At 36.9% G+C, this 26,245-nt stretch overlaps 1 protein-coding gene across 42 annotated transcripts in view; it reads right to left on the bottom strand.

Moving 5' to 3' along the window:
- The window catches only part of PHKB (phosphorylase kinase regulatory subunit beta), a 218,842-nt gene that overhangs the window by 183,597 nt on the left and 9,000 nt on the right, over window positions 1–26,245 (bottom strand). For all 42 annotated transcript variants that reach the window (XM_005608231.4, XM_005608232.4, XM_070261699.1 and 39 more), the window contains 2 exon segments: window positions 10,231–10,320; window positions 8,318–8,456 (listed from right to left, as the gene is read on the bottom strand). In XM_005608231.4, coding sequence (XP_005608288.3) covers window positions 8,318–8,456; window positions 10,231–10,320 — 229 coding nt within the window.

Below are 26,245 nucleotides of genomic sequence, written 5' to 3'. Positions count from 1 at the left end.
GTAAGCACAGAAATGTACACAGAAGAAAGCGTCTCCTCACCGAACTGCCTAATACTGGCTGCAGCACCTGGGATCCCAGAAGATCACAGATGGCTCAGATACGTGGCTCTTAACCCCCAGCCAATGGCGATAGGTGGGAACTGCAACCAAATAATACCAGGATGTAAAAGAATAAAGCCACGCCATATAGTAGTATCAAAAATTATATTAAATCTCCAGACCGGACAGAAAAAGACAAATTCACACAAATCATTCCAGAAGACACAGAAATCTGTAATCTAAATGACAGGGTATTCAAAATAGCTATCATCAAACATTCAAGTTTTTAATTTAATTTAACATCAAGTTAAAAGAGAAAGTACAGAAACAATTTAACAAGCTCAGGAGCTACTTCACAAGAGAAACTGAAATTATAAAGAAGAATCAAACAGAAATACCGGAGATGAAAGACACAATCAAAGAGAAAAAACAAAATATGGATTCCTTGAATGCTCGAGTGGACATCAGGGGAATGAATTCGCATAATCGAGGACAGTCATATTAAAAAGCTCCAGACAGAGGAAGAGAGAGAAAAAGGCTAAAAAGAAATGAAGAAAGTCTCTGAGAAATATCTGACTCAATTTGGAAAAGCAACATAAGAATTGCAGGTATTCCAGAGGGAGAACAGAAGGAGAATGGAGCAGAAAGCTGGTGCAAAGAAATAATAGCAGAGAACTTCCCAAAGCTAGGGAAGGAGATGGAAATCCATGTGGAAGAGACTACCAGATCTCCAAAATACGTCAACGTGAAAAGACCTACTGCAAGGCATATAGTAGTGAAACTGGCTTAAGTGAATGACCAAAAAAAAAAGGGCAGTGAGGCAAAAGAAAATAACTTACAAAGGAACTCCTATCAGGCTTTCAGCAGATTTCTCTGCAGGAAACTTACAGGCTAGGAGAGCATGGAAGGACATATTCAAATCTTAGAAGGACAAAAACTTTCACCCAAGAACACTCTATCCAGCAAAAATATCCTTAAGTTATGATGGAGAAACAAAAACTGTCCCAGATGAACAAAAGCTAAGGGAGTTCCTAGACACAAGATCTGCACCCTACAAGAAAGCCTGAAGATGGCCCTCACGCATGAAAGAAAAAAGGGAGAGGAGGGTTACAAAGCATGGAGTGAGGAGATAAACAGGTAGACAAACTCAGAAAAGTCTGGCTACACATCAGAATGAATTAGAAAATATTCAAGTATAACATTAAAGATAAAGGGAAGGAAAACACCAAAAATAAAGATACTCTCAACATTTTAACCACAAACTCACAACACAAGATGGAATAAGACGTGAGAAAAACAAATTAGGAGGCAAAGGGGAAAGGGACTGAATCGGTTTAGTCTAAGGAAATAGGAGGCCATCAGAAAATGGACTCCTGTCTTGAGATTTTGAATACAAACCTCATGGTGACCACTAAACTAAAAAGCAGAAGAGAGACACAAATAATAAATAAGGAGGAAACAAAGATACACGACACAAAAAACTACAGAACTCAATTGATAGACCCATAACACATGGGACGAGAAACAAAGGAAATGCAGGAGAACCGGCAAACGAGGCATAAAATGGCAGGATTACACCCTCATATATCGATAATCACCCTAAATGTAAATGGATTGAATTCTCCAATAAAAAGACACAGAGTGACAAGATGGATCAAAAAACAAGAACCAACAATACGCTGCCTCCAGGAAACACATCTCAGCTCCAATGACAAACACAGGCTCAGAGTGATGGGATGGAAGACGATACTCCAAGCTAACGGCAAACAAAAGAAAGTAGGTGCCACAATACCTATATTAGACAAAGGAGACTTCAATATAAGACAGGTGAAGCGAGACAAAGAGGGGCAGTATACAATGATCAAAGTGACACTCCACCGAGAAAACATAACACTTATAAATATCTATGTACCCAACACAGGAGCACCAAAATCCACAAAGCAACTATTAACAAACCTAAAAGGAGATATAAATTACAACATAATAAAAATAGGGACCTCAACACTCCACTCACATCAATGGATAGGTCATCCAGACAGAAAATCAACCAAGAAACAGTGGAATTAAATGAATGGATAGATGACTTGGACTTAACAGACATTTATAGAACACTCCATCCAAAAACAGCAGAATACATATTCTTCTCACATGTGCCTGGAACATTCTCAAGGATAGACCACATGCTGGGAAACAAGGCAAGCCTCAATAAACTTAAGAAGATTCAAATAATAACAAGCACCTTTTCTGATCACAATCCTAGGAAGCTAGAAATTAATTACAAGAAAAGAGCGGATGGGGCAAGCCCCGGGGCCAAGAGTTTAAGTTCGCACGCTCTACTTCAGTGGCCCAGTGTTTTGCCAGTTCAGATCCTGGGCGAGGATGTGGCACCACTCATCAAGCCATGCTGAGGCAGTATCTCACATGCCACAACTAGGAGGACCCACAATGAAAAATATACAAATATGTACCAGGGAGCTTGGGGGAGATAAAGAAAAACAAAATCTTAAAAAAAAAAGAAAGGAAGAAAAAAGCTGAGACAGGAACAATGAGGTGGAGACTAAACGACAGGCAATTGAACAAGAATGGACCATTGAAGAAAATACAGGACAAATCAAAAAATATCTGAAGACAAATGAAAATGAAAACATCCCAAACCAACGCTACAAGATGCAGCAAAAGCAGTACTAAGAGAGAAATTCATTGCAATACCAGGTTACATTAATAAACAAGAAAAATCCCAAAAAAGCAGTATGAATCTACACCTAATTGAATTAGAAAAAGAACAAAGCCCAAAGTCAGCAGAAGGAGAGAAATAATAAAAATCAGAGCAGAAATAAATGCTACTGAAACAAAAAAGGCAGTAGAAAGGATAAATGAAACAAAGAGCTGGTTCTTTGAGAAGATAAACAAAATTAACAAACTCCTAGCCAGACATACAAAGAAATAGAGAGAAAGCTCAGATAAATAAAATGAGAAGTGAAAGAGGAGAAAGAACTATGAATACCACAGAAATATAAAGGAGTATAAGAGAATACTATGAAAATCCATATGCTAACAAAATGGACAATCTACAGGAAATAGATAAATTCTTAGACTCTTACAACCTCCCAAAGCTGAATCAAGAAGAAATACATAATCTGAATAAACCAATCACAAGGAAAGAGACTGAAACAGTAATCAAAAGCATCTCCAAAAATAAAAGCCCAGGACCAGATGGCTTCCCTGGATAATTCTAACAGACTTTCAGAGAGGATTTAATACCTATCATTCTCAAACTACTCCAAAAAATTAGGGAAAATGGAAAGCTTCCTAACACACCTAACATGTTATCCTTCTATGAGGCCAACATCACTCTGATACCAAAGCCTGACAAGGATAGCACAAAAAAAGAAAACTACAGGCCAATATTGCTGATAAACATAGATGAAAAAAATCCTCAACAAAATATTGGCAACCCGAAAACAGAAATACATCAAAAAAATAATACATCATGATCAAGTAGGATATATTCCAGGGACACAGGGATGGTTCAACATCTGCAAATCAATCAATGTGATACACCACATTAACAAAATGAGGAATAAAAACCACATGATCATCTCAATAGACGCAGAGAAAGCATTTGACAAGATCCAACAGCCATTTATGATAAAAACTCTTAATAAAAGGGCACTAGAAGGAAATTACAACACAATAAAGGCCATATATGACAAACCCACAGCCAACATCATACCCAATGGGCAAAAACTGAACGGCATCCCTCTGAGAACAAGAACAAGACAAGGATTCCCACTCTCACCACTCTTATTCAACATAGTACTGGAGGTTTTGGCCAGAGCAATTAGGCAAGAGAAAGGAATAAGAGGAATCCAAATAGTGAGGGAAGAAGTGAAACTTTTCAGTGTTTGCAGATGACATGATCTTATTATAGAAAACCCTAAGGAATCAATTGGAAAACTATTAGAAATAATTAACAACTGCAGTAATGTTGCAGGGTACCAAATCAACTTACAAAAATCAGTTGCATTTCTATACTGTAGTAACAAACTTACAGAGAGAGAACTCAAGAATACAATTCATTTACAATCGCAACAAAAAGAATAAAATATCTAAGAATAAATTTAACCAAGGAGGTGAAAGACTGCTACAATGAAAATTATAAGACCTTATTGAAAGAAATAGATGATGACATAAAGAAATGGAAAGAGAGTCCATGCACATGGATTGGAAGAACAAACTTAGTAAAAATGTCCATACTACCCAAAGCAATCTACAGATTCAAGGCAATCCCAATCAGATTCCCAATGACATTCTTCACTGAAATAGAACAAAGGACACTAAAATTCATGTGGGGCAACCAAAGATCCCAAATTGCTAAAAGAATACTGAGAAAAAAGAACAAAGCTGGAGGCATTACAATCCCTGACTTCAAAAGGTACTATGAAGCCATAGTTATCAAAACAGCATGGTACTGGTACAAAAACAGGCACACTGATCAATGGAACAGAACTGAAAGCCCAGAAAGAAAACCACACATCTACGGACAGCTAATCTTTGACGAAGGTGCCAAGCGCATACTAATGGAGAAAAGACAGTCTCTTCAATGAATGGTGTTGGGAAAGCTGGACAGCCACATGCAAAAGAATGAAAGTAGACCATTATCTCACACTATACCCAAAAATTAACTCAAAATGGATCAAAGACTTGAAGATAAGTCCTGAAACCATAAAACTCCTGGAAGATAATATAGGTAGTACACTCTTTGACCTCCAACTTAAAAGGATCTTCTCAAATACCATGTCCTCTCAGACAAGGGAAATAAAAGAAAAAATAAACAAGTGGGACTTCATCAGACTAAAGAGCTTCTGCAAGGCAAGAGAATCTACGATCAAAACCAAAGGACAACCCACCAATTGGGAGAAAATATTTGCAAATCATATATCTAACAAGGGGTTAATCTTCATAAAATATAAGGAATTCACACAACTGAACAACAAAAAAACAAACAGCCAGATCAAAAAATGGGCAGAGGATATGAACAGACATTATTCCAAAGAAGATATCTAGAAGGCCAATAAACACAGGAAAAGATGTTCAACATCACTAATCATCAGGGAAAAGCAGATCAAAACTACACTAAGATACCACTATACCCCTGTTAAAATAGCTATAATCACTAAGAGTAAAAATAACAAATGTTGGAGAGAGCATGGAGAAAAGGGAACCCTCATACACAGCTGGTGAGAATGCAAACTGGTGCAGCCACAATGGAAAACACTATGGAGATGCCTCAAAATATTAAAAATAGAACTACCATATGGCTCAGCTATCCCAGTACTGGGCATCTACCCAAACAACTTGAAATCAACAATCCAAAGTAACACATGTACCCCTAGGTTCACTACAGCACTATTCACAACAGACGAGACATGGAAACAATACAAGTGCACATCGACTGATGATGGATAAAGAAGAGATATGATATATGTATACAATGGAATACTATTCAGCCATAAAAAAAGACAAAATCATCCCATTTGCAAGAACATGGATGGACCTGGAGGCTATTATCTTAAGTGAAATAAGCCAGACTAGAAAGACAACACTATACAATTTCGCTCATATGTGGAAGATAAACAAACATTGGGACAAAGAGAACAGTTCAGCAGTTACCAGGGGCATGGGGGTGTGGGGTGGGCACAGGGGGCAAAGAGAAGCACTTACTTGGTGATGGACAAGAAATAATGTACAACTGAAATTTCACCATGATGTAAACTATTATGCACTCAATAAAAAAAAACCATTTAAAAGTGCATTTTTAAAAATAAATTACTTCAGTCTCTAATAATAAAATAGAATATATCTAATCAATAAAATAACACCAAATTATACTCCTAAATGTGTGTGAAATATAATTGTGCATAAAATAATCGTTTTAAGCTCTCAGTACACATACACACAGACAAATTCAAACAGATGTCAGGTTTAATGAGATTGCTGACAAGACTGACAGAAAACTAATGCCAGCAGAAAAACTAAATTACTCATAATTTTTAAAAACTAATAACTTTATATTATGCATTCCTTACCAAAAAGAGATACATATAAATTCCTAAAGAGAAAATATTGACAGCTTAATTTTTGGGAAATTCTTCATAACGTAATCTTATATGATTTCACCGGCATTTACAAGTAGAATTAGCAACAAAAATTCTATTAATTTTACAACATGAGAATTCTCTAAACAAATCATCACAACTTAATACTGTGAAACTAAAAAGGACTTCATTATAATTCTGTGATAAGTACCCTTGCATTTCTCCAAATGGGAACTATTTCCCTTGCTAGTAAGATGAAAAATCTGCTACTTTAACCACATAAGAAGGTAAATTTCCCAGGGAGTTTGTACATAGCGTGCCCAGCAAAGAAAGGACTTTAAAATCTCCATCATATGTTTAAAGGCTTCTGTATTTTTTAAGCGATTTTTCCCACAACATTTTATTTAGAAAAATTTCAAACCTCTAGAAAAGCTAAAAGGATGCTCCAATAAACCTTTTACTCTCCACCTGGATTCACCACTTGCTAAAATTAGCTTGCATTCTCTATTCATAATTTACTTTCTGTGCTATTTGAAAGTAAGCTACAAACATCACCATCCCTAAACACTTCAGAAGTATCTCCTATAAACAAGGACATTCTCCTACATAACATCATCATTATCACACCCAAGAAATTTAATATTGATTCTATATTATCTAAGATATAGTCTATATGTAATTTATCCAATTATCCTCAAAACATACTTTATGGTGTTTTTTAATGCATGGTCCAATCAAGGACCATGCAATGCATTAGTTGTCATATTTCTTTAGTCTTTCTTAATCTAGCGATCTTCGTATCTATTTTCTAATCTTCTTTGATAGCTACGTTTTTTAAGGGCCCTAGTAAGTCGTCTTATAGCAGCCACAATCTGGCTTTGTCTGATTGTTTACTCACAGGTAGATCCATCTAAACATTTTGGTAAGAAGTCAACATGGGTGATGGGTACTTACCATTGTGTCACATCAGGAGGCACCTGATGTCAGTCTACCCCATTACTGGCTTGACCACTTGGTTAAAGTGCTATTGCTGCTCCTTGTACTCCTAAGACATTAGTAGCTTCACATTTAATGGAGGCTATACTGTGCTTACATAGAATATGTAAAGAAAGGCTTGTAGTGACATTAGGAAACAAGCATGCTGAAAGTGACTACTCAGTCAGTAGTATTTGATTTTCTTTTACAAATGCAACACATCAATGATTTAAGACAAGGAATCATGTTCATCTGAAAGATAGAATTTTCAAATCAGAAGGATACGCATGTGTCACCCTCAGAAAATTAATATTCAGAAACCCAATCTTAATAATGGTTCAAATGTGTCACTATTGACTGATGTGTCAGGACCCACATTGGATGTTTTCCATATATAATGAAATTTAAAAAGTAAGGAGAAATTTTGTATAATGAAAGAATTTTTTTTTACTTTATAAAATAGTTATTTGACTTACAACCAGATTTAACAAGTGATACCCAATGAAGTGCAATGGGCAAAACACTAAAGTGGAGAGAGAAAAAAAAAGGAGCCCAGGGGCCGGCCCAGTGGCACAGCGGTTAAGTACACACATTCTGGTTTGGCGGCCTGGGGTTCGCCAGTTCGGATGACAGGTGTGGACAAGGCATGGCTTGGCAAGCCATGCTGTGGTATGTGTCCCACATATAAAGTAGAGGAAGATGGGCACGGATGTTAGCTCAGGGCCAGTCTTCCTCAGCAAAAAGAGGAGGACTGGCAGCAGTGAGCTCAGGGCTAATCTTCCTCAAAAAAAAAGGAGCCTTGGCCCTGACTCTATCATTAACTAGTTGCGTAATTTTGAACAAATCCTTTTAACTACTCTATGCCCCAGTTTTATCATCTGCAAAATTCAATCACCATCAATTCTCTCTATGATTGAAACCAACCAACTCAATGAGAATGGTCAGTTCATTCTGCCAAAGTCTAATGCTGATTTACAAGCCTAGAGATGAAAAGTTTTGGTCACAAAGTCATAAAATGTTAGAACTAATCTCACGTAAACCCTTAGGAAAACTAAAAGGTTTAGAGGCCTAAAAGGAGATGTGAGCAGTCACAGGTCACACAGTAAGTCAGCAGCAGAACCAAAAGACGGCTGCCCAATTTGTCTTTGGCGAACAAAACCCTCTTACCTAGACGTGAGTTACCAGTAGCGCACACACCAGCTCACCTGTAGGCAAGAGCCAAAGCCCACGCACCGGCAGCACAGTACAGACTGTCCTGCACCTTGGCCTTCTGGTCATCACCACACGTTTTAGTAGGAAAGAGACCTGTGGTTGGACTTTGATACAGCAGCAATGTTGACTTGACTGAAATTGAAGACAAGAAAAAGAAGGAATTGTACAGCCATTCATTCTCCTTAGGTTTCCTCATCCTCATCCCACGTCCGATAATTTTGTTGTTTCTCAACTTAGCTGTAGTAGAAAACTTTATAAAGATGTAGAAACAATGTCACTTAAGTTACTCCAGATGAAGTGGGAATCCACCCTGCACGGAGGAGTCTCCCACTTTTGAGGAAAGGTCTCAGCTAATTAGAACTTTAAGCCTTTAGCATACCCTGGTTAATGCCAGTAAGAGCTGTAAGGCAACATCAGGTACAAAAGAAAAGATCAGCCAAAAAACCAAGCATATTTTCAACAAATCAGTTTAATAAGGAAACATAAAGCAAATGTACAACAAAGACTGGTACACATTCACTCAACCCAAAGCCAATTCAATTGGTGAACAGGCCAGAATCCTGTTTTTCACAGATGACTATTTTGTGCCTGGTCTTCAGAGGAATATATTCATGTTACATATTATATTGTACAGGTTAGGGATATGTTTAACATTTCAAAACTGAATCCCTTCCATATACGACATGAAAACAGCAAGTAAACTATTTTTGGAATGTTTCACTTAAATAAAAGATTAATGTTTTATGAACTTTTATAAAAGAGTAATAAAATAGAAAATTAAATACACTAAAACTACATTTCCTAAAAGCTATCTTATTCTTGTCTATACACAGATGAGTAATGTTTTTCCTAAAAATATACTAATCTAATCTGGATTGGCATGTGTCAACTACTTTTAGGACAGTTTTTCAAAGGTCCAAAGCAATCTGGTCCTTCACAGAGATTAAAGAATTAAATTTAACTTATTTTTCTTTTTCTCAGACTGAACTGACATTATCATTACCATTTCTTTCAGAATATGAGGGTATTTGCTATTTTTCCCAGAGTAAAGAATTGGTCCTCATAGTCTGAAGTAAACAATTGACATCTCTAAAAAGGTAGTTAAATCTCTTTAGCTGGTTATGGCTACAGAAATAATAAAAGGGCAACATATGAATAGAATATATACTAGAATCTTGACCAAAATAAGCTGAATTACAGTTTTACATGAGGTTGAAACAAACAAAAAAATCCTTATCTCAGGGGAGACAAATAAATCAAATTGTCTATTATTTTCCATAGTAGGCCAAGTAAATGGCACAAGAAGCAAACTGACAAAAAATTAATAGGTCTTTCCAACTTACAGTCTCATGAACAAAGAGAAGCCCTATACACACATATCTCAAAGCTGCTTACTCATATCGAAAACCAAAATTTGCCAGGCTGATCTTGGCAAAAACAAAACAAAACAAACAAACCAAAAATATCAGGGGCCTGATTTTAGTAACAGTAATCTGAGATTACTTTCTGTACCTCAATGAATGAGAAATGGATATAAAAGCTTCAGAACCACCTAGGAACCATGTATAGGTAAATGAGCAATGAATACTGCAAAATCTTTGTCTGTGTAAGCATTAATCAAGAATAGCCTCTGGTTCCAAATCTGGTGATGTTTATGAAGGCTAAAAGGACACAGAGGACACTGGTGATAGTTTTAAAATTATTCAGGGACAGATATGACTTGCTAGATTCCTTTTATAGTCCCCGTATCAATATGCAATTGGAATATATAGCTGCCAAGCACTGAAACTACCCCAACATCCAAATGAGGGACCAACATCATCACCTAATGTGCGCAATGTAACGAAGGCAGAGTAAATACTAGTCACAGCTACCTAAGGACATGTTTACCTCAGGTTTTGCTTACCAATTCTGTAATAATGATCCAATTTATCCCACAGAGTTTCATTATCAGGTCTTGGAAGATTAACGCTTTTAAGAGGTTCATAAACTGAGCCTAAAAGAAAGATGAAAATCCATCAAATTCAGTCATTTTCATCCAGATAAACAAAGAAAACCAAACAAATGAAGAAGTACTACTTAGCAAACTAATTTTCATTTTTATACGTAAACTATCATATTTCCCACTGGTCAAATTTTTGGTGGGGGAAGGAGAGAGCAGAAAGCACTCTTGTACTAAGTACAGAGGGTTCTAAGTGCTATGAGACACCCCTACCCTTACCCCCGGCAGTCAATCCAACTAACTCACGTGTACGCTGGTCCTTGCAAGTGAAATATCACTAGTACTCAGGTGGTAGTCACTAGCTCCATAATTTCAGTTCCCTTTGAAAAATATACCTAGTTACATGCCCTGCAATCCAGACCTTATTCCTTATGCTCATGCTTCATCAGGCAATTTTCTGTCAAACGATCATACCCCAAAAGTCTCAAGGAAAAAGATAATGCTGACATGTTCCAAAATCATCCACTTCACGAATATTCAGATGGTTTTCACACTGAAATTCTGCCAAGTCTCCAATTTCTCCTAGGTAGATAATACTCTTGCCTTATTATCTGGACTATAAGCAGAAAGATTTCTACTTCTCAGCCATGAAAACTACTCCAAGGTGTTAGCAGAGCACAGTGCTCCAAAGCTACAGAACACATACTAATCACGGTAATTTGCCACAAAATGGATACAGAAAATTGTTCACTTGACTAGTGCACTTCTCGACTGCGGACTGAAAAGAAGACATCTGAACCTTCAGCCATCAGACTAAGTACTGTCTCTCATTCTGGCTAAAAGCACCCAGAAATCATAAACATCTCAAGGTCACAATTAATCCACCTATGGATTCAGGTAATGCGTGTCATATAGTCTAACAACACAGCACAAGAGTGAACCTATAATTTACCTGGAGGGGAAATCATGTTGGCATGCTTTAAGCATCTGTTTTTAAAGAAAATTAAAGTATTTATGTTCGTAAAATTATGACCAGTATGGTAGTTTGAAGCCAAGGTATTAGGAATCCCTTTATGCTTAGGGAGATAAACATTACAAAGGAAGTAAGAAAAGGATCCACACATTCAGGCAATACTCCCATTATCTTCGGTTGGAAAGAGAGATGATTTGTGGATAAAAACAAGGAATACAAAATGACCTGCTCTGAGTGAAGAGATTTTTCTAAAAAAAGAGTCTTCACAATGACAACAATCAGAATGACCCCATGGTGAAGAATGGGGAGCCCTATCAACACAGACAGGAAAGCATGAGGACTCCCGTACAGGAGGCAGACGCCCAGCCACGCCCTCTGCCTCCATGCATCCACTCAGCTCTGGGTGGGTATGAGTATCTGGGCAGCCTGGCAGTTGGGAAGAACAGTATGGCCACGACTTGCACTTTAGGTATCAAGTACTGGGAATTTACAAATTCTCAGTGAAGCTCATCTAATAATTAATAAAATAAAATCAGGTACAAATCTTCACAGTTTTTAAATTGTACATACATATATACAAAGATTAAAGTGAACACCTTTGCTGGTGTGGAAGGGTTGTAGATGAATAATATTTGTTTTTATTTAGAGCTCTATTAGTAGAGCTAACATTTTGCTTTCTATAAGAAAAATAAAATCACCAAAAGTTGCATATATACTTTCATTACAAGTAGGAAAACAATAATGTGCATACGGATAAAGATTGAAATAGAATATGCAAAACTGAAATCCATCTGCATTATAAGGGTGGGTGAATTTATTTTGCAAGATTGTTTTAATGACATTGTATCATGGTTTCCGGAGTGAAAAAGTATTTATTTTTCAAAGTGCTATTACATTAAGGTGATCCTCCCCTCCCAAAAAAGATTTAAATGATTCTGTCATCTGCTTCTCAATAAAAATCGCCAATGGAATGTCTTAGAAGCAACAATAAATAAACAAAAGGAAAACCAGACGTTTCAATAAAATAAATACCTACTTAGAGCTAAACAAGATGTTTAAAGCATAGGAGAAAAGCATAAAAGTAAAATCACCTAATTCACCAAGAATCAATATTTTCTTATACTTTCCTGTATCTTCAAAGAAAGCCCATGGTGAATTAAGAACAGCCTGGCTAGATCAACGGTAACATTTTAGTGATCACCATTGCACTGCTCCTGAAGTAACTGCATACAATTAAACAAGGATGTTCCACACAATTTATGGTGAACAGTACCACAAACCTGAAGTCAAAGGAAAAGTAATCGATGGCAACATTTTAAACAAGAATTGGACATCTGAAAAGCATCAATACAAATAAAAATGAGCAGGAGAAAGCAATCAATGGAGCATGATTTCCCAAAAACGGGGAAAAAGACGCAAAATGACAGAAAACTCTAATGTTTAGAGTTCAAAATGAAATGAATTTTTAAAATGTAAGTTTTTCCTTCTATGTTTTCCCCATTTGAATTACGCCTATATCCAAACATCACAAAGTAAAAGGAAACTTACCAGCTATCAAGTTTGTAAAATGAGTTTAAATATGTCAACCTTATACCTGTCAGTTCCCTTGGTATTAAAAAAAAACAATCTACATCTTCATTTCAGAACACATTATTGTCAAAGAGATACAGTGACAGAGAACAATACAAAAGAAGCAGTAGCAGAAGTTGCTACTTGAGAAGAAATATTACAGCTTTGGAGGAAAGGGCTATTTTCTATCAAGATTAAAGAAAGAGTTTCCGAAGACATTTCTATGAGACAGAAACAATATTAAAAAAGAGTATAAACTTGAGGAAGATGGGCACGGATGTTAGCTCAGGGCCAGTCTTCCTCAGCAAAAAGAGGAGGATTGGCAGTAGATGTTAGCTCAAGGCTAATCTTCCTCAAAAAAAAAAGAAAGAGTATAAACTTAACAAAGGCATAAATTTTCTGAATTTTGCTCTATAAAACACCAAGAAGGTTTCTGAGTGTTATGGGGGGGGCTCTTAAGAAATAACAACAATGGTAATTCAAACACCAACTGTTAGAAGAATAAAAAAAAAGATCCAAGAGGAAATTCAAGGTAGAAAACTGATCAGCAAACCAAAACATCAATAGTCTATTATTTTGGCGTAGTACTTTTCCTTACATGATTCAAAGCTCTTTAATACATATGAAAATGTTATTAATCAAGACTTCGATGATCCTGGAAGTAGTTTTATCATTTTTCCACGTATGATGATAGACTAAGATAAATACTATTATTTATTCATTCAATTAATACATACACTGGGTGCATAAGACTCTGGACCACACATCTAGGAGGTTACCAATGCCTACAGATTAGAAGGAAAAGTAGGGTTTTGAATAAGAGTAACACAAAGTAGAGTGGCAAGTTCCTTAAAAGACAAAGGACATGAAAATTCACTCCCCCTGTGGGGCTTGGAGAACAGGTAACTCATGCACTGCAATCTCTGAAAACAATAGTAATTTCAAAAAATGAGTGCCATTTAAATATGAAGATAACTGAAATCTAGGAGGACATGAAGTCATATACATATGTACATACATGCACACATACTTAATATCATAGTTGTAAAACTTATACACGTCTTATGAAACAAGATGCTACCTATTAAGATTTTTTTGAAGTGATACACATGAAAAGGTCTAGGTAAGAAAGTGTATCACCAACGGTAAGTTTTATTAAAGCACTGACCCAAGTATGCCCTTTCACAGGATAGAAATTTTATTATAAATCTAAATCCTTAAAAGTCCTATAGGATGTTCATTTTCTCATTCAATTAAAATAATTTATTTTCAGATTACAAGAAAAAAGACATGGGGCTGGTCTCATGGCCAAGTGGTTGAGTTCACACACTGCTTTAGCAGACCAGCGTTCGCCGATTCAGATCCTGGGCACAGACCTACACACCGCTCATCAAGCCATGCTATGGTGGCATTCCCACATAGAAGAACTAGAAAGACTTACAAGTAGGAGGTACAACTATGTACTGGGGCTTTGGGGAGGGGAAAAAAAAAAAGGGAAGATTGGCAGCAGATGTTAGCTCAGGGCCAATCTTCCTCACCAAAGGAAAAAAAAAAGGACAAAATTTCATCACCCTAAAACAGGCATCATTAACATTTTGGTACATTACTCTCAGGCATTTCTTTAGGCAGTATATATAAACATACATAAAATTTAGCACACAGGGAATTCTAACATACATGCTGGTTTTATCATAGACATTATTCTTTTTTTCCCTTACCTCACCTCCTGTCCTCTTCTGTCCTCATTCCCAGGTAACCGTATGTTTTTCCATGTTTATATAATCAAACACATATGCATAAATGAGGAGAGAGTCTGTCATTGCTTGTTTTATAAAAATGGCATCATGAAATAGACTCATCCTTGCAACTTGCTCCTCTCATTTAACAATACATACGGACAGCACTAAAGGCAATGGTTCTTTCTAATGGCTTCTATATATTGCAGGGTGTTGATACAGTATAACATATTCAGCTACTCCCCAACCAGTAGATACATAATTTGTTTCCTAGTTTTGCCATTATAAACAATACCACAAAACATCGTTACACATAGATACAGCCAGTAGTACACTACAGCCAGATGGTACCAGCTAGAGAGAGTCAACTGTGAAATTTCAGGAATTTGGGGAGCTGGTTATGAAACAGTCATAACTGAAAATTAAATTATGTAAATTTACAACTAAATAATTATTAAAAACAAGGATAATAAAGATTCAAAACATTGCTTCCTAATTTATTTTACTACAGGTTACTATTAAATATGCTCTTGAATTTATTTATATCTATATCTATACGTTGGAAATATCCTATAACAGCATGCTACAACACATCTCTTCCCAATTCTGCATTCAGCGACGTCACACAAAATTGAGCAGTTGTGACAAAAACATATGGTCTGCAAAGCCTAAAATATTTACTATCTGGCCTTTTGTAGAAAACGTCTGCCCACCTCTGCTCTAAATTCCCAGAAGCAGTATTGAATTAGACGATAAATGTACTTTTTACAAAATAAGGGGAAACGGCATTTTTTAAAAAGGCTAAAGCAACTCACATTCCTACCAGAAATGTAAGTGCTCCATTCTTTTAAGAGTTTTCCCCACCTGACAGGAGTCAGGCAGTATCCCATTTTTACTCACTTTTCACTTCCCATGCTGTTGGTGAGCTTGAGAACCTTTTCATACTGGCCATTTGGATTTGCCCTTCTGTGAACTGCCTACATCCTTTTGCCATTTGCTATTGCTTTCTTAGTGTTTTTGTCATCAGTTTCTAAGAGCTCTTTGTATATTTTGTTTGCTATTTAAGATTTCTATTTCAAATATTTTCCCAGGAGCTTTCATTAGTATACCAATGTTACAATATAAAAACTTTTAATAGTCAAATATATCTATCTTTCCTCACTTGGTTCACATTTTCCTTTCTGTTTAAAAAGGCAACCCCTCGATTACACATACAGTCACCTCAATTCTCTGCTAAGTTTTTTATTATGTAAAAAATAAATTTTCCCATTTAGGTATTTAATCCATTAGAAATTTGCTTTCTAAACTGCTTTTTTTTTTTTGACGAAGATTAGCCTTCAGCTAACTACTGCCAATCCTCCTCTTTTTGCTGAGGAAGACTGGCCTTGAGCTAACATCCATGCCCATCTTCCTCTACTTTATATGTGGGACGCCTACCACAGCATGGCTTTTGCCCAGAGGTGCCATGTCCGCACCTGGGATCTGAACCGGTAAATCCTGGGCAGCTGAGAAGCGGAACGTGCGAACTTAACTGCTGCACCACCAGGACGCCCCCTAAACTGCTTTTAAAGTAAGTAGTGATTTTCATACTTTTTAAAAGATCCAATTGGTCCCATCATCTTTTTTCTTTTTTTTTTTGGTGAGAAAGATTGGCCCTGAGCTAACATCTGTTGCCAATCTTCCTCTTCTTGCTTGAGGAAAATTGTTGTTGAGCTAACATCCATGCCGATCTTCCTCTATTTTCTATGTGAGACACTGTCACAGCATGGCTTGATGAGCAGTGTGGGTCCACACCCGGGATCTGAACCCACCAACTTCAGGCTGCTGAAGCAGGGTACTTGAACCTAAGCACTACACCAGCAGGCCAGCCCCTACCCTTTTTTTTTTTTTTTGGTTACCAAGTATTGACAAGAAAGATCCATTTATCCTAAATTATAAGCATGGAACATCCAAAATTATGTGATTCAATAGACTATTTCCTCTTGAAATAATACAACAATTTTTAAAAGCTACATAAAAACTCTAGTATCTAATAATGTAGCATTTGGCCTACTTATATTTTCTCACAGATATAAATTTTATGCAAGATTTCAAACCTATCATGGACATATGACGTTTACAAATAGCTTAATCCTCAGTTTTATGTGTGGTTACACTAATGTCCCTAAAAATCCTCATTGCCTGGAGTAACACAGATTCATTTTCTTAGAAAAGTACTCTATGTAGCACTCAACACTGGATATTGACACAAAGTTAAAACATAAAGTAAACAGCATACTTTCATGTTTCTATGGGTCTTGGTTTCTAGAAGAAAAATACTTAAAATTTGTGAGAGTAGAATCCTAGCCCAAGGAAAGAATCACTCAGTATCCCCGCTGCGTTTACTAGCGGTTGCCTAACTGGGAATCGAGCAGGTTGAAGTCCAGCAGTTCTCACGACCGCGACTTCAGAGCCTGCTCCTGCCTCAGCTCTCAGAGAGCAGCTGGTTTCACAGACGGGGCACATGTGAAGAGCTGTGATTTTCAGTCAGAAACCAGCCTCTGAAAGCCTGAGGAGTCCAGCTTTTGAAGGCTGAAGTCCAGCGGCTAATAAACGAAGAAGAGAGTATGGACAAGGAAGCAGTAAGAACCAAACTCCCTGAGCCAACATAGCCCACACAAGATTCTCCGGAACTAAGCAGAATCTGAAGACTTTGTATTGTGGAAAGTCAAACAGCCCCACAGTTTCACGAGGTGTGTATGTTCCTTGTACTCATATACGCATGCAGAGAAGGTGAGGCAGGCAGGAAGGGTGCCAACCAGGTAGGCATGGGAGAGCAAAGACACAGCCTTGTATATGAACATACAAAATATATGCAAACCACATCTGTGGTTTATCAGTATTAAAACATTAATTTTTGAGTTGCTAAGATAGCAAGTGTTTCCAGAATATAATCTATATGTTTATCCTACGTATCATCTAAATATGATACAATATATTTTCAAGCAACTTGGAATTTAAATTACATCATTAACGTCAGATAATAATTTCTTCATCTTAAAATTCCCTTTTATTCCTCCACCTATAAAAACTAGAACGACACTACTATAGAAGGGACAAGGTATTCCAATACATTCTCAACTTTGTATCCCTAATGCTGGCACCAAGAGGTTCTCAGTAAATATTTACTGAATTGAACTAGGTGATGCACATGACTGGGGGTAAGCCTTCTTGAATTCCCACAGGCAGACTTAATTGTCCGGTCTTCTGCAACCATATAGCACTTCGCAAATACCTCGATTACAGCTCTTGCTTATCACAACGCATTTTATCTTCACTATTTGATTTGTGTGTTATACTACACTGGAAGCTGACCAGTAACAGGGACCATATCTAATAATAGTAGACGGCAGTCAATGTTTGGTAGGAAGGAACGCAAAGAAAGAGAGAAGCTGACAAAAATAAATTTCAGGAACCTTCTGATAACCAGTTTTCAACTTGATTCTCACAGGCGATCTCCTGATCCTACCCCATCCACACCCTCTGTTTAACGATCAAGCGCCACTTCTTCAACTTTCACGATCAGACAAACTGAAAAACTTATCTTACTAACTTTAGAATGGATATAAGTTAACTTTTATAGTTAAAGATATACGCTATACATAACGCAGCACTTTGAGGATCTTCAAGATCATATCTCCTAACAAAAGAAAGAAAAAACACTTAAACCATGATTTTCTATACTGTTCAGTTCCACCATGCACAAAAATTTAAAACATTAAGGAATAAATGTGCCTCCAATGCAGGAACAAATAAATTATGACACCTCCACTCAGTGAAGTACTTTGAAACAGTTAAAGGAAGGAGGTAGATCTATTTGTAATATCACGAGAAACCAAAAAAAATAGTGTGAAAAAGTAATGTCATAAAACAAGGCATAGAGTATACTATGTGTTGCAAAACTAAGTAAAAATAACTATGCATGTGTGATGTTTATAAATGTATATGCATATATGGATAACTAAGTACTTTAAAAAGCCTAGAAGGAGTCATGCCAAACTTTTAAAAGTAATTACTACTAGGGAGAGCACAGTGATTTTTACTATATATTCCTGATATCTAAATATTACATAAGAAGGTATTCATTTACTACTTGTATAATTCTTTAAAATGGGAAAGGTTGAATGCCTACTCCTATGCGTTATACAAGATTATACACTGTCTCATTTCATCATCATAACAAAGTTAGGAGGTTGGCAGTAAATTGAGGCACAAAGAAGTTAAGTTGTGAAATATTGGTCTGAATTTGAACACGGGCCTCTCTGAAAACAAACTGTATATGTGCTCTTTTCCCAATACCATGAAACCTCATAGAAATGCTTGGCTGAGAAGAGTTAAAAGCCCTTAATCCTTGCTTTCATTTTCTGCCTTAAACAACAGACTGCTCCAAAATTATACGTACATGTACATATACACAAACATATACTTTTACTCACTTAACCATAATTTATGATCACAGTTCATCTGAACCCTTAACTTTTTAAGTCTGTAAGTTTCTCCATAGCAAGCTGGGTAAAAAAACATTTTAAATGTAAAATATGAAATGGCAAATATGAAATAACTTTGTAAAAATGAAGTAAAATTTGCCTATTCAACTTATACAAATAAGATGTGAAAAGGCCATTCACTGTTCCCACTTTATTTTTAATAAAAAGGTATTAAGTTCTTCCAGTGACCTTTAAAGAAGGAGTATGGCCTATAAAATCTATTTAAAGATATTAAATCTGGTTGATGTTTCATGTGCTGACCTTATGAATACCAATCACTCAATTAGCTGTTTCATTTTCCTTTCTTATTTATAGTCTAGTTGAGTACCTTGCCACAATGTACCATAAATCTGTATTTCTGTGAAGTCAGAGCTGTATTCCAGCAATTCTAATCTTTCTAAAAAGTTTTTGGAACTCCTCTTTAAGGAAAAAAAATGCATTCAGAAACAGTACAAGCTATGAAATGTTCTCAGTAGCAGTTGTTTCATTCACTGCTATAACCCCAGTGCCAACAGTGCCTGCCTGGAACACAGTGAGGACTTAATAAATATTTATTGAACAAATGGAATTAATACCCTCTGACAGCTAAAATTTGCCAAAAGTTACTCAGAATCAGCTGCAATGACTAAGATAATTCATCAGGGCAGATGACGTTAAGTAAGACTCACTCATCAATAACATAGGCTATGACTACAAAGTAATTTAACTTGTTCTATTCTATTTTATTCTATTCTGTTCTGTTTTTCTATTGTTCCTTTATGAGTGATATTATATTTCATCATATTATATTTATAATTATATATTTATATTATATATATTATTATAAATATATATTTCTATCGCTCATAAAGGAGCAACAGAAAAACCTGAATGAAATCACAAAAGGATATTATTAACAATGATTTGATCACGAGCATAAATGTGTAGAGCCTTACACGGGGCCACTTTATAAAGCATAATACTAAGCTGAATATATAAGATTTTTCAAGAGAAACCCAGAGTCATTATTTGATACCTATACTACAGTGAAAATTTTAAATTCCAAACTTCTAAGACTTAAATGATAGAGTCTTAGGTTAATATCAACTGAATTACATGGAAGGGCAAAAAAATTCACTATACATCATTGCCAGTTTTTACAAGAAATATTTAATTTTTTTATGTCTTCTGTTATTGTAGTGATGAAAACATGTGACATTAGGCATACATTACTCTACACAAGTCCTACAGAAATAATACTTTCAATCCATTCAGCATTTGAAAAATGGAACTGAACCATTTCCATTTATCATCTACACTTTGATGAAGCCTGGTCTGTATTTCCTTTCTTGGCAAAGTTCAGCAATGTATTTAATATGAATGTTATTACTACTAATTAAAAATTGCCCTGATGACACTCTGTAAAGTAGGCATGAATAGAGGAAGTCTTGAATGTTAATCAAAAAAATCACAATAAACTATGCATTAGCAAAGTAAGCTGATCATAGGAATAAAAATATTCCCACCCAAAATAAAACTAGAAATACTTCTGAAAGACAGCATAAAGTTTGTAGATCATGAATGCTAGCTAATTTTCTTCTCATCAAAATGCAGTGAAGTTTAGCATACTGGCTAAGTAAAACAGGGCAGATATGGCGTTGCCGTTTCCTGCCCTCTACCCTCAGACTTCAGATATGGCGTTGCCGTTTCCTGCCCTCTACCCTCAGACTTCAGATATGGCGTTGCCGTTTCCTGCCCTCTACCCTGACTTCAGCAGTTTGCTCGAAGGCTGTCCTGAGGGTCTGTGTGGATGACCTGCATTCTGTAAAGACCCACCTACAATAAATTCATTAACTGACCAAACTTTCTTGCATAGAATTCCAGCTACGTCTTTTACAAGCCATCTTTCACTCTATAGTGAGTATCGTTAAACCCAAGCTTCAATCAAGTAAAAGAGAGGCCTCTCTGCTCTCTCCCACCGTCTCCATCAACCCCCGGAGGGTAAAGAAATTCCTGGATGGAGACTGTCTTAAAACCTAAGAAGCCGTGAACAGAACATGGGTTCTGAAGACAGACAGCCCTGGCTCAAAATCACAGTGGTATCACTTCCAGGACTTGGGCTCTCTCTGAGCTAGGTCTGTTCATCTGTAAAGTGGGGAAAATTATATAATCTCACAGGGTCCTTTGAGACTTAAATGAAACATTTTAAGAAAAGAAACTAACACAGGGTATACTAGATACTAATTGCCTCCTTCCCCATTCTTAAACTTTTGAATCTCCTCCAACACTTAGCATAGGTCTGGTCACAAAGTAAGAAATCAAGGAGTTCTTGATTAATTGATTTTTGTCAGGTTAACATCAGAATCCTCTTGATCAAAGCAAGAATGGATGCCCCACATAGTGATTTTAAATCAGCAATTTAAATAACGAGTAATTTTTAAGAAACAGAAAAAGACAACTGAGTGGAATTTAAGCTATACGTGTGATATTAAAGTATCCTAGGGCTGCTATACATAGCTTGGTGCCTCCGTGCAGGAGCCGTCAGAAACCAAGATCACGGCCTTCTCTAACCCTGTCAGAGGAAGGATCTTGAGGGTAGAAGGGGGAGGTGGCACTGAAACGCGACCCTGCGCTAGACAGGAGTGATGCTGACAGGTCGTCAATCAAATTTCATAACCAAAATGGATAATTATTTCTGAAGCATGACTATTCAGAGCTAACCTTAATTTCACTGACAAGTCACTAACAATCTCCACGCCTAATCAGGCCCAATTGTGAAACATCTCAGAAAAGCGTGCTGTCTCTGTGGGGAGACAAAGTAAACTCAAGAGCCCTGGGGGGAGAACCGAATCTCTCATTAAGAAGTATAGCATAGGTATTAGGCTGCCACACTATGCTAAATTGAAAAGATTAAAATGGAAATTAATCTACCTTCTAATAAATACATTTAAGATTGTAGAAGTGGAATACTATAATAGGCATTCTTTAAGGTCTAACTACGTCATTCATCAAGCAATACACTACCCAAACCATCGAGTTTGGCTTAAAAAATTTTCATGTCTATTCTATGTGTAGCTTAACTTCACCATATTTTTTATGGACTATCAGTTTTTTTATGTAATACAAAACTGAAAAAATGTAACTCTGGGTGAACACTAAGACTACTAAAATTTTGCTGTACTAATTTGCATTATAATTTAGTCATAAGGATTTTACTAGAGCAAAAAATTGAAATGAAAACTAAAGTCACGACAATGGATATTTAAGGTATTCAGCTTATACTATTGCACATGAAACTAAACTACTACTGTAACAGGAAACCATAATGGAAATCAGCCTTGAACTTGCTAGATCTTCGAAAGACTGCTTGTTTCCCCTTCTTTTCACACAAAATTACATTCTACTACTTGAAGCACCTATTCTCATTTTTATGTTCATTCTATAAGATGGCTGAATCTTACCTGACAAGGATGACTAGGACAGAAAGACTTGTAAAACCAGTCTTTACTAGCATCATTCAGATAAGGTGCATGAGATATGAGAGGCCAGATTCTTCAACCCCTCCCCCCTGCCCCCGGCCCCACAAAGATCTTCAAGCAATCAGCACTTCAGTTTCTCAAAGAAATACTTGCGGAAAATAAACTCGGCTGGGGGCGGGGGCGGGGAGGAGCAGCTTAACTTCTAATGCTGACCAATTATGCCTCTCAATTCCATTCAAATGGCTAGGCAACTCCTTGAAAATGGAGGCAGTCGTCACGTCGTGGAGCAGAGCTGCCTACTGAAATGGAGACTACATGATCCTCTAGACATAGAAAGGATCACTAAACATAATTACTGAAATCATGTATGGTAAAGAGACTGGAAGGAAATGTGAATAATATGCAGCCATTTCTAATAACATCTGTTGGAAAATTTAACTATTAATATACAGCAATGGCCTCAAAATGGAAGCCCTAAACTGGCAACCCAACTGCAGTGGCTCAGCTGACTAAAAGGATTTGGTCCAGGTGAATTCAGGCCAGAAGTCAGAGACTGCAGTAGACCAGCAAACTGGTACAGAGGCAGAGAGCCACACTAGTGAAAGGCAGCTTGCAGAAACAGCCATGGTCACACACAGAAAGTGTGAGATTGTGCCTAATGGGAATCGGGGATGCCGATAATGACATATTTATCCAAAGGCTAAGTTCAAGATTGGGAACATGAGGAAGCTTAATTTGGAGCCCAAGATCTAGGGTCTAAAATTCAAGACAGAGAAGAGATGAGGATGCTACAAAGGACTGCTGCTGTCACAAGTACGGTGCTATAGATAGACTTTTGCTCCTCAGGGTGCAGTCCATCCACCAGCAGGAGGGCCTTGCATGGGAACTTGCTAGAAGTGCAGACTCTCAGGCCTCATCCTAGACCTGCTGAATCAGAATCTGCATTTCAAGGACATCTAGGGCTCTACAGAGGTAGTAACTCCGTCTTGTAAAAAATGAGAGAGGGAAGGGGAAGGGAGGAAAAGAGAGGGGATCAAAATCAAATAGCAGCTTTGTTGTCTTAGGAAAATCCAACTCTATAAACCACAGAAGGTAAAACTGTGAATAAACCAAATAGCTTAACATCAAGACTAACATCTTCTTCATCGAGGCTTGCTTCAAGACCTTAAATACTGTAACAATCCAAAGATAACATGTCATCAACTCTCCCCAATCCCAACCAGTTCCCGTCTTGTAAGATCTGCCTTAAAATCACACAGCATAGGCCCTAAAACTCTATAAATATTCTCCTCTGACTACCCCGACAGTCAATGGTCAAGAGCCATAATATTCTGAAGCAGAAAGGAAGATGAATAAGCATCTGTCCAAGAGCCTTAACTCATGGAAGAAATTCACAATTTGCTCAGGAATGCAGAGCTATTAAGAGCAGGATTAACACCAGAAAGGAGATCTCCTGATTCCCTCTTCAGGGGTCTGATGGTTTATTTTAATTTACCTCATTATTTTGTCCTTTATGTCCCAGAGAAGGACACAGCTCAATGTTAATATAATTTACCAGTACACCCAGACCACCACACTTAATGGGAGCTGTCAATATACAGCAGGCCAGATTGAACATAAACATGTAAATCCACTTTTCACCAAAGAGATCAAAAGGGAAAGAACAATATAACAATCTCATTATTACCCACATCATAATAAAAACAGCTAACATTATCGAGGCATTTACCATGTGTAAAGTACTGTGCTGAGAGCTTTATATGCATGATTTCCTCACAATCCTATTATGTAGGTACTATTATTATTCCCATTTCACAGATTTAAAAAACTGAGCTTAAGTGACTTATCCAAGGTCACACTGCTAACAAGTAGAAGAGCAAGAACTTAAACACTGAAGAATGCCTTTTTTGTTTTTTGATTTTTTTGGTGAAGAAGATTTGCCCTGAGCTAACATCCATTGCCAATCTTCCTTTTTTTTCTCTCGGGGAAGATTAGCCCTGAGTTAACATCTCTGCCAATCTTCCTCTATTTTGTATGTGAGACGCCTCCACAGCATGGTTGATGAATGGAGTAGGTCCACACCGGGGATCTGATCCCCCAAGCCCTGGGCCGCCAAAGAGGAACACACAGAACTTTAACCACTCGGTGACAGGGCCAGCCCTGCTTTGTTTTTTTTTTTTTTGGTCTCAGGTAAAACAAACAAAAAAAAAGAATGAGTATATAGTTATTATTTTGGGTCTTCTCTTGAAAGTTTCATTTCTTATTATGAAAACAATGTAGATTCACAGCAACATATAACCTGCTTCCAAGGTTACATTTAAATCAGCAATATTGCTTTAATGACAATTGTCCCCAAAATACTAAGTTGTTTTCTAAGCAATTCTAGTATTGCTTACTGCACTCTGTCCACGTCAGCAGTGTAAATGAGGTGTTTCTGCCATCCTATACTTGATAACCTGCCCTTTACCTAGCTTCCACTTCCTTTTACTTCTATTAGTTCAAGTCAACTGCAAAGCACAAGAATAAGAGCTCTCATCTATAAATTAAATATGCAATAACTGCTAGTCTCTGATCTGAAGAGGTCTAACACAAACACAGAGATTTTTCTCTAGTGCAATATTTAGCATTGTATTTAGGACTTTTATAGAAATAGATTTTATATCATTTCTTATTCTGAAAAATTTTGAACTTTCTCTACATGGCAAGATTTAGGAAGCTAATTTTTTATCACTTCATTTAAAAGTGTATCATTTTACTCTCCTTCATTACCATATTCCTGAAATTTAAATGCCAAGTTCAAATTTCTTGGTATCTTAGGTAAAGTCTATCCTGTGATAGACAAAGATCTTTTAAAATGTGTTGACCTTCTCTATGTGTGAAAGACTAAACATGTTACTGATAACTTACATTTTGATAACAATGTAGATGACTAGTCTATGTGATTTCCTCCACTTTCCCTTCAGGGAAAGCAAAAGTCAGTACACAGATCACTGGAGCAGAATAAAAGATCACGGGAGTGCACCAAGCTTACAGAGAAAGGCTATTTAACACAGGGAACCTCACGATAAAGGTGCAGAAGGCAGAAAGAGAGTGACCGGCCCATCTGGGAGCTGCAGATAGCTTAGCAGCACTGCAGCAGAGAACGTAAGTGGAAGATGAAGCTAGAAAGGTATCCAGAGGCCTAACAGAAGAGGATGCTGAACAGCAGACTCCAGGTCTTCATTTCATCCTTTGAACGACAGAGATCCACTGGGGAGGCTGAGGCAAGGACGTCATATGATCCAAACTTTAGAAAGATAATTCTGTTAGCATCGTGACGGACTGCTAGAAAAGTGGTGAGTCCTAGGCACAAGAGTCCACTTTTGGTTAAAACATTCATCATAGGGCCTTGAATTAAGATAGTGACAGCAGGGACACAGAGGGGAGGGAATACTAAAGAAATATTTAAAAAGTAGAATAAATAAGACTGAGGAGAGGCTTAAATTTGGTACCATCTTTGGTACAAATATCAATATCGTATAGTGTAATGCAGCAGAAGAAAGAGTCCAGTGATAATTTCTAATTCTCAAATAGTTTTTTATTCCTTCAAATTACAATAATTAACTATACAGCCTGCTAGTCTATTTTTTTAATCCTTGTGGTCAGTGAGCAAATGACTATCATCAAAGCTACATGACTACTGAGAATTGGGATTAAGTGGATATAACAAATTGAGCT

This window comes from Equus caballus, chromosome 3 (assembly GCF_041296265.1).
Source record: "Equus caballus isolate H_3958 breed thoroughbred chromosome 3, TB-T2T, whole genome shotgun sequence".
NCBI lineage: Eukaryota > Metazoa > Chordata > Mammalia > Perissodactyla > Equidae > Equus > Equus caballus.
The sequence above is the reverse complement of the archived record's forward strand: the minus strand, read 5'-3'. Positions and strand labels throughout refer to the sequence as shown.